The sequence below is a fragment of the Somniosus microcephalus genome, chromosome 24, assembly GCF_052327205.1.
Source record: "Somniosus microcephalus isolate GS21.2 chromosome 24, FLI_Smic_1.0, whole genome shotgun sequence".
NCBI lineage: Eukaryota > Metazoa > Chordata > Chondrichthyes > Squaliformes > Somniosidae > Somniosus > Somniosus microcephalus.
Window position 1 is genome coordinate 11,486,982 of NC_141010.1, and position 17,830 is coordinate 11,504,811.

Genomic DNA, 17,830 nt, shown 5'->3' on the forward strand with positions numbered 1-17,830 from the left:
GAGTGAGAGTTACTCCTGCTCCCTAGTTCTGGTCTCGACTGCAAGTGGAATCATCTTCTGCACGTCTACCCTATCAAACCCTTTCATAATCTTAAAGACCTCTATCAGGTCGCCCCTCAGCCTGCTTGTCTCGAAAGAAAATATCCCCAGCCTGTTCAATCTTTCCTGATTGGTATAACCTCTCAGTTCTGGTATCATTCTTGTAAATCTTTTTTGCACCTTCTCCAGTGCCTCTGTATCCCTGTTATAATGCGGAGACCAGAACTGTGCACTGTGCTCCAAGTGTGGTCTAACTAAGGTTCGATTCAAATTCAATACAACTTCTCCGCTTTTCAATTCTATCCCTCTAGAAATGACCCCCAGTACTTTGTTTGCTTTTTTTTAATGGTCTTATTAAATATAAACCAATGGCCTTCCTTGGCCATCATTATCTTGAGAGTCAAGCTTTTTGCCTCCACCACTCTACCAGGGAGAACATTCCAAGTGTTACTCACGCTTCGCCTGAAGAAGTTCTTGGTGAGTTCTGCCTGTCCGAAATTTTCCTTTCACCGCTTTTAACTTACCTCCGCTTGTTCTGGTATCCTGGCACATTTTAAAGTGGTGTTATAAACAGTACCGTACATCCTTTGACGTTGAACAAAATGATGTGCCTTCAGTCGATCGCTGAGATGAGATAAACGACCATTCCAAAATACACATTTTTAATCATTTCCCCCCTGCCACCTTATGGATGTCAGTCCCTCGGTGCCCGCTGTGCTAGCTAGCTCCTTCCTACCCTGGGCGCTGCCAACCTTTCTCATCAGCCGTATATATGTTGATCGAAAAGTAAAGAACGAAAGACTTGCATTTATATAGCACCTTTCACGACTACCGGATGCCCCAAAGCACTTTACAGCCAATGAAGTACTTTTTGAAGTGTGGTCACTGTTGTAATGTGGAAAACGTGGCAGCCAATTTGCGCACAGCAAGCTCCCACAAACAGCAATGTGATAATGACCAGATAATCTGTCTTAGTGATGTTGATTGAGGGAGAAATATTGGCCCCAGGACACCATTGGGAGAACTCCCCTGCTCTTCTTCGAAATAGTGTCATGGGATCTTTTACATCCACCTGGGAGTACAGACGGGGTCTCGGTTTAACGTCTCATCCATAAGATGGCACCTCCGACAGTGCAGCACTCCCTCAGTACTACACTGGAGTGTCAGACTAGATTTTTGTGCTCAAGTCTCTGGAGCGGGAATTGAACCCCCAGCCTTCTGATTCAGAGGCGAGGGTGCTACAGCTAATGCAGTAAATTACAGTAGAGGCCGTGAAAGTTAAAAAAATACAAACTAACTACTGTGTTATGCCCTCTTACAATTAATTCAGAATTGTGGAAATATCAGTTTATGTACCCTAGGTGATGTTAAAAAGAAAACCACTGACCACAATTTGGGTTCCGTTGTCTGGCAGGGTGTCGATGGCAAGACTGGCCCCCACTAGATCCTGGCTCAAACGGTCCCCTTCAGCCTCCAGTGTTTTGACGGAGTCGATATTGACAGGCGAGCTACGTCTCCAGCGCTGGCCTTTCAGATTCACGCCGCCCGCACTTGCATTCGGCAGCTGGTAGGTGAAATCTGTTAAATGTTATAGAAGACAGACGAGTGGTTAGAGAAGGGGAGGCGGGCGCAGTTGGCACTGCAGGATTTTCCATCTTCTGCAGGACAACCAGCTCTACAAATTAATATGGGAAGATCTTCCAATGAAAACCCATTCCCCAATGAAGAGTAAGCCAATATGAAACATGTTAATGCTAATCCGAGTTGTTTTTAAAGGTATTGATTTTATTAGAACATAAGAATTAGGAGCAGGAGTCGGCCGTACGGCCCCTCGAGCCTGCTCCGCCATTCAATGAGATCATGGCTGATCTTCGACCTCAACTCCACTTTCCTGCCCGATCTCCATATCCCTCGATTCCCCTGGAGTCCATAAATCGATCTAACTCAGCCTTGAATGCACTGAACGATTCAGCATCCGCAGCCCTTTGGGATAGAGAATTCCAAAGATTCACAACCCTCTGAGTGAAGAAATTCTGAAGATGCTTTGATGGCAAGTTCCCTCTTTATTTATTGAACTGTTGACATACCTTATCATTTTTCTTTTTGTTTCTGGTGAATTTTGTGCTGAGCGAGGGGAGGGATGTTACTGCTGGGAAATGGTGCACACACCAATACGAGCATCCGGTGTCCTGAAAATTGTGGCAGCCACTCTTGTCCTTACAGAGAAACTTTTTCCTGTGGTGGGGGCGGGGGGGGGGGGGGTGTGGGGGGGGGCGGGGCGGAATCCAGAACAAGGGGCACATTCTTAAAATTAGAGCCAGGCCACTTAGGAGTGAAATCAGGAAGCACTTTTTCACACAAAGGGTAGCGGAAATCTGGAAAGCTATGGATGCTGGGTCAATTGAAAGTTTGAAGACTGAGATAGACAGATTTTTATTAGTTAAGGGTGTCATGTGATATGGATCAAAGGCAGATAAATGGAGTTGAGGTCCAGATCAGCAATTATCTAATTGAATGGTGGAACAGGCTCGAGGGGCTGAATGGCCTCCTCCTGTTCCTATGTTCCAAGCTCATTGTGCACTCTGATGCTCTAACACACGCTCCCTCGGCCATAGTCCGAGGTTGGGTTTGGTGAAGGCAAGATCCCTCAGCAGTTATCCAAGTTTGGATTTAGCGACTGAAAGTTCCTTTCCTCATTTCTATACTTCGTGCACTGGCCTGGCAGAGAGGCAAGAGCAGTTCCTGTGTGCTTCATTCATTTTCTCTTTCTGTCTCTGTTTGCAACAAGCATCAGTGGATATTTGAGAATAAATCAGATCTTCAGATCTTGGATGTTGGACTATAAAAAGTCCAAAGTGTTACAGGAAGGGTAAAGAATATGCAGCTGGCTAATAATAAAAGGAGCTATAATTAAAATCAATAGCACTTCAATTATTTTAAGTTAGGAACATAGGAACAGGGGGAGGCCATTCAGCCCCTCGAGCCTGTTCCGCCATTCAATTAGATCATGGCTGTATGATCTGTATCTTACCTCCATCTACCCGCCTTGGTTCCATATCCTTTGATATCCGAGCAAAGATCTATCACTCTCAGTTTTTAAGTTTACAATTGACCCCTAGCCTCAACAGCTTTTTGGGGGAGAGAGTTCCAGATTTTGAAGATTTCCAGATTTGTGAGGTATGTGTATTAAGGGATATGGGACTAAGGTGGGTAAATGGAATAAAGATACAGATCAGATACAGATACAGATCTTAACTCCATTTACCCACCTTGGTTCCATGATCTAACTTCAATCCATTAAAAAAAAAATCTGATAATAAAATGTTGGTACCAGTAAAAGTGACCATGAAGTTGTCAGATTATTGTAAAAACACAACTGGTTCACGAATGTCCTTTAGGGGAGGAAACCTGTCGTCTTGCCCAGTCTGACCTATATGTGACTCCCAAACCCGCGAGCTCTACCACATAGAAGTACAAGGACAGCAGGCACATGGGAACACCACCACCTCCAAGTTCCCCTCCAAGTCACACACCATCCTGACTTGGAAATATATCGGCCGTTCCTTCATCATCACTGGGTCAAAATCCTGGAACTCCCTCCCTAACAGCACTGTGGGAGCACCTTCACCACACGGACTGCAGCGGTTCAAGAAGGCGGCTCACCAACACCTTCTCAAGGCCAAGTAGGGATGGTCAATAAATGCTGGCCTTACCAGCGACGCCCACATCCTGTGGAGTTAACCCATTAATTCCAGAGGGACATCAGCTCTTTTGAGTCCAGGTGGTCCCACTTCCAGCACACGGCCTGCAACTCTGGCTTTGGATCAGCACCCAAGAGAATGCTGCACAATTGCCAAAAGTGAAGCAGAAACCTTCCCAGTCCAAGTCCCAGCACAATCCTTGGCTCAGTGCTGTGTCCTGTGCCCAGAGAAAGGACTAACGATATTGAAGCATCCACATAACTGGTTGAAATGGCACTCATTAGAGTTAGCTTCGTTCAGTAAGCCCGGCAGAAGCTTCTTTTCCTTTATTATTTCAAAAGTGTCTAATAATCGACCTGCAAATTTCAAGTAAATGGTAGATCTTTCAGAGCATAGAAACATAGGCCTAGAAATTGGGTTGGGGCGCCAAAGTGGCGCAAAAGTTGCCTGAGCGCAGGATTTAGCGCAGCGTTCGCGGCTTCAGCGATCGTCCAATATTCAGTTTCATTGCCCCTCGAGGGACACGGGGCGAGGCTTGAGGCGCTCCGCGTCCCTCTTAGGGCGCTGAAACTGAATATCGCAGCGCAACGTGCCCGGCACGGCACGCTGCGGTACTGCAGGCCTTCCTCCCACTGTTAAGGGGGAGGTGCCTGCAACAGCGCGAACCCCGATCGCGAGTGTCGGCAAACGAGCCCGGCACCAAGGAGAAGTGCCGGGCTCTCGGGAAACAGCTGGCAATGCCACGGGGGGGGGCGGTTAGGAGGCCGGGGACGGAGGTGCTGGCAGGCGGCCGCCCGCACCTCCACCTTAACTTGCGCCGCTGCCGGCACAGTAAGGCCCCGTGAACCGGGCGCGGGTAGCGAACGGCACAACTGCGGCGTTCGCTACCAAATATCGCGAACGGGGCGCGAATGGGGCGCTGCACACACCGATGACGTCATCGGTGGCGGCGCAGCGCAAAAGACTAACGCCACCATTATCGCCCCAACTCAATATGGCGGGAGGCGCAGCCAGTGGCGCTACAGCCACTGCCTGCCTCTTTAGGCGCTAACAAGTGGCGCTACTTACCCAATTTCTCCCCCATGAAACATAGAAGATAGGAGCAGGAGTAGGCCATTCGGCCCCTCGAGCCTGCTCCGCCATTTAATGAGATCATGGCTGATCGTCCAAATTCAGTACCCTGTCCCTGCCTTCTCCCCATATCCCTTGATCCCCTTAGCCTTAAGAAGGTGTGCCACAGGGCTGTGCACGGATACTGCAATACAGCTAAAATTCTTTCAGCAGATGGGCAGAGGCAGTGGCGGAGTCAGGCAATATTATGGAGGTGAAAGTACGTGGTCTTGGTGATGGAGAGGATTCGGGGTCGGTAGCTCAACTCAGGGTCAACTATGATGCCAAGGCTGCGAACAGTCTGGTTCGGCCTCAGACACATGCCAGGGAGGGGGATGGAGTCGGCGGTGAGGGAATGGGGTTTGTGGCGGGGACCGAAGGCAATGGCTTCAGTCTTGCCAATATTCAACTGGAGGAAATTTCTGCTCATCCAATACTGGATGTCAGACAAGCAGCGTGAGAGATGAGGCAGTGTACAGGTCAGGAGAGGTGGTGGTCAGGTAGAGCTGGGTGTTGTCAGCATACATGTGGAATCTGACATTGTGTTTTCAGATGATGTCGCTGAGAGGCAGCATGTAAATGAGAAATAGGAGGGGGAGGCCAAGGATAGTTCCATGGGAACTCGACGTAACAGTACGGGAGTGAGAAGAGATGCCATTGCAGCAGATTCCTTAATGAACACTTAACATGCTTGTACTGAATTCCTCGGTGTGCCTTTTAATGTAGGGGTAAACCATTCTGGCTAACACCTGCATTAAACAAGCGCGTGGAATAATTTAGAATGAGAGTGTTAAATGTTCAGTTGGGAATTGAGCCAGTCAGGAAATATAGTCCTGTCTATTATGACACAGAGCTGAAATTACACTGCTGCTTTTCAGTAAGCTTATGATCAAGTGCGATGTTTGCAGGGATAGTGCACGTTGTTCGACGGCAAACTGTCATTCACTGTCCACTTCCCGTTTGAAATCCACTTTTGCTGTTTATTTAGATTCAGATTTCAGAGGAAGTATCTGAGCCCTGTGCTCGCTCAGTCACAAGGAGGCAGCGTCCCTTCGAAACCACATCCTGCATCTTTAATCTCTGCCAGGTATCTGAATATAATTTGCTATTAAAATTCGGGTTTTAGGCAGATCATAGAATCTTACAGCACAGGAGGAGGCCATTTGGCCCATCGTGCTCTTTGAAAGTGCAGTCCAATTAGTCTCTCTCCCTGGCTCATAGCCCTGCAAATTTTTCCCTTCAAGTATGGATTCAATTCCCTTTTTGCAAATTACTGTTAAATCTGCTTCCACCGCCCTCTCTGGCAGTGCATTCCAAATCATAACCACTCGCTCCTTGATTTTTAACATTTTTTCTCATGCTCGACGACCACATTTACTGCCCGTCCCCAGTTGCCTTGCGAAGGTGGTGGTGGGCCGACAACTTGAACTGGTACAGTACTTGTGGTGAAGGTGGTTTCAGGTAGGGGTTTCCAGGATATTGATGCAGCAATGATACACGTCCAAGCCAGGATGCTGTGTGCCTTGGAGGGGAAATTGGAAGTGATAGGGGTAAAAATTCGATATTGACCATTTTGGGGCGCTAACATCGCCTGGGCGCTAACTTTAGCGCCCGGCGGTAATTAGCGTCGGCGACCATGAAATTGAGTTTCAGCGCCTCAAGAGGGAAATGGAGCGCTGAATCAAGCTCTCCACTTCCTTCTTAGGGCGCTAACGTCGGAGAGCGGGGCGGAGACTTCAGCAGCACTGCACACTGGACCGTGCAGCGCTGCCGCGTTCAAAGGCTCTGCCCCTCCCTTAAAGGGAAGAGCCATCGCTGCAGGCTCTGCAATTTAGAAAGTACCGACCTGGAACAGCAAGGCAGCCGCGATCCCGCGCGATCAGCCTGGCACTCAAGCAGAGTAATGGCGGGCTGATCAATCGGGTGCAGGAACCCGCGAAAAAAACTAGATCAGGAAAGGTAACGTTTTTTTTCACTTGCCTCGGCCACCTTGCCTTTAATCATCGCCCCTCCTGCAGCTGTCGGTGTTTTCGACCGGCGCTGCCGCAGGGGGCAGAAGTTGATTTTGGGTCAGGGGCGCTACCAAGGTGATGCGCATGGTGATGATGTCGCAATCTCATAGCGCAGCTGCAAAACTCCCACCAAATACGTATGGCGGGAGTCGATGTCAGCGCCGCACCCGGTCGCAAAGCCATTTGCGCCCCGTTAGTGCCCCCGGGGGTGCTAACGGGAGGCGTAAAGACACCCAATTTCACCCCCATAGTGTTCCCATAACATTGCTGCTCCCGTCTTTCCTGGTGGTAGAGGGAGATACTGTTGGGGTAACTTTGATGAGCTTAAATGCAGCTTGAATCTATTAGTGTTAACAGGTGCAAGCCAGTCTTTGAGGGCCCATGTGTAATAATGCAGGTACACAATGAGAAGAAGTGATAAAAAGATTTTAATTCAGCTGTGGAGTGTGCAAGATGGTCCGACAAAGATTCTGTGAATCCATGACCCAATACAATATTTTTTAAAAATTGAATAAAAATAAGAGGACTGAACAATGTTCCCTTTAAGCTGCATGGCTGTGCAGCACTCCAGGGGTCCCGCGCTGCCGGCTTGCTGGCTTTTAAATAGAAAAACCACCCATGGGTCGTTTTCTGAGTGGCAGGCAGTGACTAGTGGGGTACCGCAAGGATTGGTCCTAGGACCCCAGCTGTTCACAATATATATTAATGATCTGGACGAGGGAATTGGATGTAATATCTCCAAATTTGCAGATGACACAAAGCTGGGTGGGAGGGTATGCTGTGAGGAGGATGTCATGAAACTCCAGTACGATTTGGACAGGTTGGGTGATTGGGCAGAAACATGGCAAATGCACTATAATGTGGATAAATGTGAGGTTATCCACTTTGGTGGCAAAAACAGGAAGGCAGATTATTATTTGAATGGCAATAGATTGGGAGAAGGGGAAGTGCAAAGAGACCTGGGTGTTCTTGTGCACCAGTCGCTGAAGGTAAGCATGCAGGTGCAGCAGGCGGTTAAGAAGGCAAATGGTATGTTGGCCTTCGTAGCAAGAGGGTTCGAGTACAAGAACAAGGATGTCTTGCTGCAGTTGTACAGGGCCTTGGTGAGACCGCACCTTGAGTATTGTGTGCAGTTTTGGTCACCTTACCTGAGGAAGGACGTTCTTGCCATGGAGGGAGTGCAGCGAAGATTCACCAGGCTGATACCTGGGATGACAGGAATGACGTACGAGGAGAGATTGTGTCAATTGGGCTTATACTCACTGGAGTTTAGAAGATTGAGAGGGGATCTCATCGAAACCTATAAAATTCTGTCAGGTCTGGACAGACTAGATGCAGAAAGGATGTTTCTGATGGCCGGGGAGTCCAGAACCAGGGGTCATAGTCTAAGGATAAGAGGTAAGCCATTTAGGACTGAAATGAGGAGGAATTTCTTCACCCAGAGAGTGGTGAACCTGTGGAATTCTCTGCCACAGAGGGCGGTGGAGGCCAGTTCATTAAATATATTCAAGAAAGAGTTGGATATATCTCTTGAGGCTAAAGGGATCAAGGGATAGGGGAGAAGGCAGGGACAGGGTACTGAATTTGGATGATCAGCCATGATCTCATTGAATGGCAGAGCAGGCTCGAAGGGCCAAATGGCCTACTCCTGCTCCTATCTTCTATGTTTCTATGTTTCTATGCACGGTATTTTGAATGGGCCGTTAGTTAAAATTACAGGGAACATTGCTAAACAACCTGTCCCCCTTTAAGAGCTCCATTACACAAGGGCCGATTCGGTGCCTGGTGGGGAGTGGGTATCTCGGTGAATCCTAGTCTTGCAGCCCGTGACCCTTCACCCATTGATCCAGCGCCCCTAAGCAGGGAGTGGGACCCACAGAGAGCCCACCTCGGGAAATTGTGGGTACGCAGCCAACGTTTTCGAACCCATTCATTGCGAGGCACGCCGCCTGCTAGGAGTACAACGACCCGCGAGGAGCCTCCCTTATGTTAAGTGGGCGGCACTCTCGCCTCTAAGTCAGAAAGTTGTGGGCTCAAGCCCCACTTCAGAGACTTGAGCGCATAATCCAGGCTGACACTGCACTGTCGGAGGTGCTGTCTTTCAGACGAGATGTTAAACCGAGGCCCCGTCTACGCCTTCAGGTGGACATAAAAGATCCCATGGCACTATTTCGAAGAAGAGCAGGGGAGTTCTCCCCGGTGTCCTGGCCGATATTTATTCCTCAACCAACATCACTATAACAGATCATCTCGGAATTATCTCATTGCTGTTTGTGGGAGCTTGCTGTGCGCAAATTGGCTGCCGCATTTCCTACATTACAACAGTGACTACACTTCAAAAGTGCTTCATTGGCTGTAAAGCGCTTTGGGACGTCCTGAGGTTGTGAAAGGCGCTATAGAAATGCAAGTCTTTCTCTTTTTTCCCCAATCCAGAATGCGCATTATAGGCAAAAAATGCAATCCTAGCGCAAAAAGCTGAGACATTACATTCACTGAAGCACTTTTGAAGAAGAAGAAAGGAATAACTTGGAGTGATACCCAGGGACCCCTGATGGACAGCGAGTGTGCGTGAGTCAGCATTAGATGCGGGACAGAGTCCCGCTTGGCTCATTGCCTCCAATGGTCCATTAACCCAACGGCATTCTCTGTTTAGGCCGACACACCTGTAGACCTCTAAGAAACTCGATTCCAGTATAAGTGAACACCTTTAGGAGGGAATGTGAGAAAACTAAGGGAGAAAAAGCCCACCCAGAAAGGTCGGGTCAGGAGAATGAAGGGCTGCAGGTTCCCTTGGGCTATGATACACATATTCTCCCCACCAATGCTGAATATTCTCTCACATGGTAAGGCTGTACAGAAGTTCACTCCTGCTGTTTATAAAGGATGAATCATCCGAATGCTCCCAACTCAATTAAAATCGGTTTTTAAAAATGTTCAGGAAGGAAAGACCAAAAGGTGAGGCATTGCCAGACTGCCTTGTCCATGTGGCAAACCAAACTTCTTGTTGCTTGAAGAAATAATTTCTGACCTCATTACAAACAAACACTGTGGGCGGCCAAATGATATTTAATTAAGTCATAATTAGTGACAATAGTGGGTTTTGTTTGCCAAGAGGAAATTGAAAAGCTGTGTAAGAGTCTCAAACACAGTGATGGATGATTCCAACTGGGTTCAGGAACACAGGCCAATCAATCACGGCAGAGTGCTGGAGTGTAAGCAGGTACCTGACAAGATCCAGAGAGTGCAGCATTTTTCATTCCGTCAAACTCAATCAAGCATCCGGTCACAATTACAGTTTTTATAATTCATTAACCCTTTGGACTGCTTTTGCGACTGCTGATTTTCATGAGAAAGGCACTCGAAGTCCTCGCTGTGGCTCAGCTGGCAAGTTGACTGATTATCGTGGAACTCAGCCACGCACACAAGGTCCTCGGGGCAGAGATGGGCTGGGGGAAGGGGCGTGGAGGAATAATCAGCTGGCCATCCTGCTCCTGATCACTACGCACTGTCTCCTGTTGGCAAGTACGTGTGCATGGGCATCAGATGGGGGCAGGATTAAGCTTGCCTGTGATTCCTCCCATGGTCAATTACCATCTCAGTCACACACCATTCCCACTTGGACATATATTGGCCGTCCCTTCATCGTCGCTGGGTCAAAACCCTGGAATTCCCTCCCTAACAGCGCTGTGGGAGTACCTTCACCACACGGAGTGCAGCGGCTCACCGCCACCTTCTCAAGGGCAATTCAGGACGGGCGACAAATGCTGACCTTGCCATCGATGCCCGCAACCCAGGAACATAGAAACATAGAAACATAGAAGATAGGAGCAGGAGTAGGCCATTCGGCCCTTCGAGCCTGCTCTGCCATTCAACGAGATCATGGCTGATCATCCAAACCCTAGCACCCAGTCCCTACACCGACAGCCATCCCACCCAAGCCCTATCCCCGTAACCCCGTAACCCCACGTATTTAATCTCCCCTAACACTAAGGGTCAATTTTTTTTTATCATGGCCAATCAACCTAACCCGCACATCTTTGGACTGTGGGAGGAAACCGGAGCACCCGGAGGAAACCCACGCAAACACGGGGAGAATGTGCAAACTCCACACAGACAGTCACCCGAGGCCGGATTTGAACCCGGGTCCCTGGCGCTGTGAGGCAACAGTGCTAACCACTATGCCACCAAATGACCATACTCGAGCCCGAGCTTCAGTTGCCCCCTATTTTATCAGATAGAGCAGAGAGGGAGAAACTGTTTGCACTGGCAGGAAGAACAGTAACCAGAGGACAAAAAATTAAGATAATTGGCAAAGGAATCGGGGGTGGGAAGGGAGTGGAGATGAGAAGAATTTGTTCTACACAGCGAGTTGTTGTGATCTGAAACACACCGCCTGAGCAGGTGGTGGGAGCAGATTCAATAGTAACTTTCAAAAGGGAATTGGATAAACACTTGAAAAGTGCAAAATTTGCAGGGCTATGGGGGGAGTGAGCCAGGGTGTAGGGAGTAATTGGAGAGCTCGCTCAAAGAGATGGTACAGGTACTATGGGTCGAATGGCCTCCTGCAGTGCTGTAAGATTCCATGGGGAAGAAATTCGGCATGTTAGCGCCCCCAGTTAGAAGCTGGCAGGGGCGCTAATGGGGCACTCAGGCAGTAGCGCCGCAGCGGGTCGAATCCCACATCGCACGGCAAATTCGCCGGCCCCGTAGCACCGACGATAGCAGTTACCGCCTCAGCACCTATCGCCATGCAGATCGTGACATCAGTGAGCGTGCAACACTCGCTGGGCGCCCGATTTGCAGACTTCAGTAGCGTCCCCCACCTTGCCGCCTCGCGCCGACAGCGCCAGGGAGCGGAGGCATGAACCAGCCGGCTGGCAGCTGGCAGGGCGCTACTCACGGGGATGCTGTCAAGGAACTTCCGTTCCAAAGGTCAGTTATGAGTGGCAGAGAGCGCAGGATGTATCTGCAGCCAAATAAAGGCTGCTTAGTCCCAGGAGTGTTGCGAGCCGTTCAAGGACTTCTCATTTCATCCTACAACATATCACCGTTCTGCACTCCCCGAATCATTGGGGGCGGGTGTGCAGACTCCAGTGACCCTCCCCTTTAATAGCAGGAAGGCACCACCTGCGCCAATGCTCACTCCCAATTACACAACACCTCATATTCCTTAATACAAAAGCAAAATACTGCGGAACGAAGGGTCATCGACCTGAAACATTAACTCTGTTTCTCTCTCCACAGATACTGCCTGACCTGCTGAGTATTTCCAGCATTTCTTTTTTTTTTACCTCATATTCCTTATCGCTTGGAGCCTAACGCCACTCACCCATGCCATTAGCACCTGATTTAGCGCCTCCCCTGCATTCTTTGAGCGCTGAGACTGAATTTAGCGGGCAGTGAGATTGATTAGCGCCCCAACTGGGGGGGAATACCGAATTTAACATTGATCTGCCTAAATCCTGATTTTAATGACAAATTATATTCAGATACCTGGCAGAGATTAAAGATACAGGATGTGGCTTCTAAGGGACTCAGTCTCCTTGTCTAGCCTAGCCGAGAACACAAGAGACTGCTGTGGAAAAGCTCGGCACACAACAGCCTATTCCACACAGCAGTACAAAGCAGCAGACATGGTAATCGTGGATGAAGAGCTGTGCAATTACAATCATGCTACAAACCAAGCAGTTGCCACATTAACACGGAGTTACACTTGATTTTATTTCCCCCCCATTACATTAATAGTCACGTCAAAAGTCTGGATGCCTATTTATCGGTTAATTACTGAGGTTTATTTTCTCGCCCTTCCCTCCTGCGGCTGCTAAGGTGCTTTCTCATGCTACAGCGCAGGTGCAGCTCTTTGATACCTTGTCCAAGGGTCATTCTTCACGTGCGAGTGCTAGACCATTCGACTCTGAGGGCATCACAGCGGAGTCCCTATACTTGGCCTTTCCAGCGGGGGTCGCTGGATACTGATCAGGAGCGGAACCCCGTGCTCATTTTCTTTTCCTTACCCAAGGGGCACTGAAGCCAACTGCCTCGGAAGCTCTGGGCACAGTTAGCCAATGTCAGGTTAGCCAGGGTGGTAGCGGAGGGCACTGTAGAGCATCTCCCCATGGACCTATTGGGTGAACCATTTCCTAAAATTCTGATTCAACCTCATCCACTTCACTCCCAAAATTCAATCAACTGTATTATTGGATTGATTAAAGAAGGAAACATGGAGATGGCAAAGCTAACAGGAATATAGAATCATACAGAACAGAAGACCATTCAGCCCATCATGCCTGTGCCGGCTCTCTGAAAGAGCTCCAATTAATCCCACTCCCCTGTTCTTTCCCCATAGCCCTGCAAATTTTTCCCCTTCAAGTCTATATCCAATTCCCTTTTGAAAGTTACTATGCATTCCAGATCATAATCACTCGCTGTGTAAAAACATTCTCCTCATCTCCCCTCTAGTTCTTTTGCCAATCACCTTAAATCTGTATCCTCTGGGTACCGAACCCTCCTGCCAGTGGAAACAGTTTCTCCTTATTTACTCTATCAAAACCCTTAATCATATTGTGAATCTCTATATTAACGTGTCAGAAATTGAACTAATGGCATAGGAAGGAAGGAACACATGAACAGGAGGAGGCCATTCAGGCCCTCGAGCCTGTCCTGCCATTCAATTAGACCATGGTTGATCTGTATCTTAACTCCATCTACCAGCCTTGATTCCATAACCCTTAATACCCTTGCCCAACAAACATCTATCAATCTCAGTTTTGACATTTTCCATTGACCCCCAGCCTCAACAGCTTTTTGGGGGAGAGAGTTCCAGATCTCCACTACCCTTTGTGTGAAGAAGTGCTTCCTGACATCACCCCTGAACAGCCTGGCTCTAATTTTAAGGTTATGCCCCCTTGTTCTGGACTCCCCCCACCAGAGGAAACAGTTTCTTTCTATCTACCCTATCACATGAATGAGGTGGCCGTGTCAATCATCACTCCTCTACCACTGGACTGTCTAAAAATCCAGCTCTTGGAGATGGTAGTTGGACAATCAAAATGCGCCGATTTTCTCCAAAAGTTGCAGCAATTCCCAAGTGTAAGGTGGGAGTCAAGCGGGAAAAGTAGAAAGTTATAAAAGTCAATTTCCAAGAGGAATAAGGCACGGAAAAGATAGGTGGGGTAGAAAAACTAAAATAGCAGGTAACAAAAATATAGAAAGAGGATGGAGGAGAAGACAGCACGGCCCTGCACACCCAGTGGAGGAGCGTCACCCACAGGGAGAGTATTGTGGGTACACAGCCCCTGATTTTTGATCTATTCATTTTAATTGACATAATGACTAGTCAACAACAGCAACTTGCATTTATATAGCACCTTAAACGTCCCCAGGTGCTTCACAGGAACGATTATCAAACAAAATTTGACACCGAGCCACGTAAGGAGATATTCGGACAGGTGACCAAAAGCTTGGTCAAAGAGGTGGGTTTTAAGGAGCGTCTTAAAGGAGGAGCGAGAGGTAACGCATCATGGCCATGCATACCCACAACATGCTCCCGGCGAGCCTGGCTCCTCATTGCGATTGCTGGACCATACAATCAGTCCGATGGTGGTCACCATACTTGGGGGAAAAAAAAGTAATTGAAAAAAGGTTTTTAAGAAGGCAACTCTCCTTTTCTTTGTTTCTATCTGACAGAAACGTCAAAATGAGCTAAGCACAGAAAACGCTGGAAAATCGTAAATGGTTGGTTAGCATTTGAAAGGGAAAAAATAGGTTAATCCTTCACCAGTCCCGCCAACAGTTGTGATGGAGGATCAAAGCCAAAGCATGAATCTATCTTCTTCTTTCCGAGGTTGGGCCGGCTAAGGGCAGATTTCTAGATGTTTGTGTGTTAGATTTCCAGTCTCGACAGAGTTTGCCCTCGACTCTGGTCAGAATGAACTGTTTTGATTTGAATAGTGAATTCCAATATCCTGTACAACAGTGGGTTGCACGCTTTGCTTGCCTAATTGATGGCGGGCACCTAGTTTTTCCATTACATACAGGAACGTCTATCTGTATGGGAGTGTTGCTCCCAAGAGCTGTGGGCTAATCCTTGGTTGACTGATTTTTCTGAACTTGTCCATTTCCAGGTAAATTTAGAAACACATGTTACTCTAAAGGAAGCTACAGAACTTTAAATCTGAATTGGGATTGGGATTCATTCATGTGTGTGGACTTAGGGAGAGGGCAAAATAAGAAAAGAAAGACTTGCTTTTCTATCACGCCTTTCACGATCTCAGCACGTCCCAAAGCGCTTTACAGCTAATGAAGTACTTTTGAAGTGTAGTCACTGTTGTAATGTGGGAAACGCAGCAGCCAATTTGTGCACAGCAAGCTCCCACAAACAGCAATCTGATAATGCTCAGATAATCTGTTTTTGTGATGTTGATTGAGGGATAAATATTGGCCAGGACACCGGGGAGGGCTCCCCTGCTCTTACTTTGAAATAGTGCCGTGGGATCTTTCGCATCCACCTGAGGGAGTAGACGAGGCCTCAGTTTAATGTCTCATCCAAAAGACAGCACCTCCGACAGTGCAGCACTCCCTCAGTACTACACTGGAGGGTCAGCCAAGATTTTTGTGCTCAAGTCTCTGGAGTGGGACCTGAATCCACAACCTTTTGACTCAGAGGCGAGAGTGCTGCCCTCTGAGCCACACTAACACTGAAAAGTTTCATGGATGTGCCAAGTTCTGGTACCATTATGTGCCTGTAATTACTGCTGTGGTTTAAAATATATATCCATGCATCCCTGGCCCATCCTTCCTGCCAAACCTAACCCCTTCCGCAATCTCAATCCCATCAACCTTCAATCAGTAGTGCTGTAGCCCTCTCTCTTCAATCTGAACTCTCTGCTGGGGCCGTGGGTTCAGTAAACATGCCCTTTGGAGAACTGTGAGTGTCAACACATGTCTGATTGCTCCTGGCTCCAGGCAAGACGGTAACCATTTCAAAGAAGTGCCTTTTAAAGAGCGAGTGCCACCTCCTGTATTATAAGGGTGGATTCTCCGAGTTTGTGTTACCAATGGGGAGCTTTTGACCACGAGCACACTGCTTACGGTGTGCCGATATGTAACAGGCAATAGGAGAACCTTCTCGCCAGAGGGACAATCTCAGAAAAGTACCCCCATAGAGTCTGCTTCAATGGCCACCACTTCCTTGCTTACTCCCTAACTTCCATCGTTTTTGATTGAGTCCCACCATGAGAATTGAACTTTACTCACAGCAAGCAGTTTGAGTCAAATCATCTTTAGCAACATCTCAATGCCTGTGCACTGGGGGAATTTCTTCACTGCCATTATTTAACTGACCGATATATGGCTATTTACTTCAATTCAGAGTGTCAGATAAAGGATTACATGCAGAGGCTTGGCACACTGTGGGTTGACTAATTACTGCTGGGGCAGAGTATTATAGCTAGTCTAGTGAGCAGGAGAATTAATGTAATGTTTCTGAATGTTGGGCGTTGGCTGTGTCACTTCCTAGGAGATGTTCTAATTAGTATTCCCCCCTTTCCTTCCAGCCTGATAACACAGTTTCTGCCCGGTATCTCCTGCTCAGTGCGTTGCCTTTGACCTTCATGATGTGCTCTAGTGCTTAATGTAGTCATGGAGATAATAGACTCTAGTGGTTTGACAGCCCACTTTTTCAAAGAGTCAGCTGTGGCTCAGTTGGCAGAGCTTCTCGCCTCTGAGTCAAAGAAGGACTGTGGGTTCAAGTCCTACTTCATAGGACTTCAATGCAAAAATCTAGGCTGACACTCCAGTGCAGTATTGAGGAGGTGCTGCACTGTCGGAGTGTGCTGTCTTTCGGATGAGATGTTAAATTAAGGCCCTATCCACCTCTCAGGTGGATGTAAAACATCCCATGGCACTACTTTGAAGAAGAGCAGGTGAGATCTCCCTGGTGTCCTGAGCCAATATTTATCTCTAGATCAACATCACTAAAAAAAAAACAGATTATCTGGTCATTATCACATTGCAGTTTGTGGAACCTTGCTGTGTGCAAATTGGCTGCCGCGTTTCCTACATGACAACAGTGACTGCTTCATTGGCTGTAAAGCGCTTTGGGACGTTCGGTGGCTGTGGAAGGCGCTATATAAATGCAAGTCTTTTTCCCTTTTTTTCCCAAAGAGCTGGCGCAGGCACGATGGGCCGAATGGCCTCTTGTTTTGCCGCAAGATACTATGAAGAATATGAAGATCGGATTTGTCTGAGGCATTCAACCCAATCATAACAGTGTTTAGAAACACAAAGAAAATTCCCTTATCTCCTCACACAACCTGCCTCGTTCAATACCATGAACAATACTTCAGGCCTGGCACGTTCCACTTAAAGCATAAAGGCATCTGAGATACTGAGGCCGGTCCGTGTGACATTCTCTGCCTTTGTTTCACAGCCTGAACTTGCTGTTGATGATTCCACTACCTGAAATTTTTTTTTTTTAAAGCAAGGGAATGCCGCCTGTGCGGAGAGCAGATTCCGAATTCATTTGAAACCAAATTGGGAAAGTACAATAAACAGAGGCTGTGCATGCAAGAGAGCTGAAGCTAAGACTTTCGACAGACTAGTGGAGGGAAGGCAGCTGGTAGTGAAAGAGTTTTATATTTGCTGCCACTGTAATAGAGGCAATGAAAAGGTTTTGCATGATCTAACAAGAGTGTTTTAAAGGATCATTAACTCAACATTATCTGTTTTTAATCACTTGTAAATAAAAACTGTAACTTTCCCCCCCGAAAACCCTATTACTGAGTAATACAGTCTGAAATGAAACGGAACTTTGATTATTCGTAGTCCCACTATCTACACTCTCCATTATCTTTTATTGGAGTTGCAAGAGCAGTGGGATTTGGGACTTAGATTGGTGTAACGCTTGCAACAGTTCAAAGTAATTCATTGTTTGTGAAGCATTTTAAAATGTTTCTGGAAGATGTGATA

The 17,830-nt window shown here is 47.6% G+C and overlaps 1 protein-coding gene across 1 annotated transcript in view; it reads right to left on the reverse strand.

Moving 5' to 3' along the window:
• The window catches only part of LOC147101045 (plexin domain-containing protein 1-like), a 292,861-nt gene that overhangs the window by 227,061 nt on the left and 47,970 nt on the right, over window positions 1-17,830 (reverse strand). Inside the window, exon 2 of the mRNA XM_085966214.1 lies at window positions 1,427-1,617. Coding sequence (XP_085822340.1) covers window positions 1,427-1,617 — 191 coding nt within the window. The remainder of the gene's footprint in view (window positions 1-1,426; window positions 1,618-17,830) is intronic.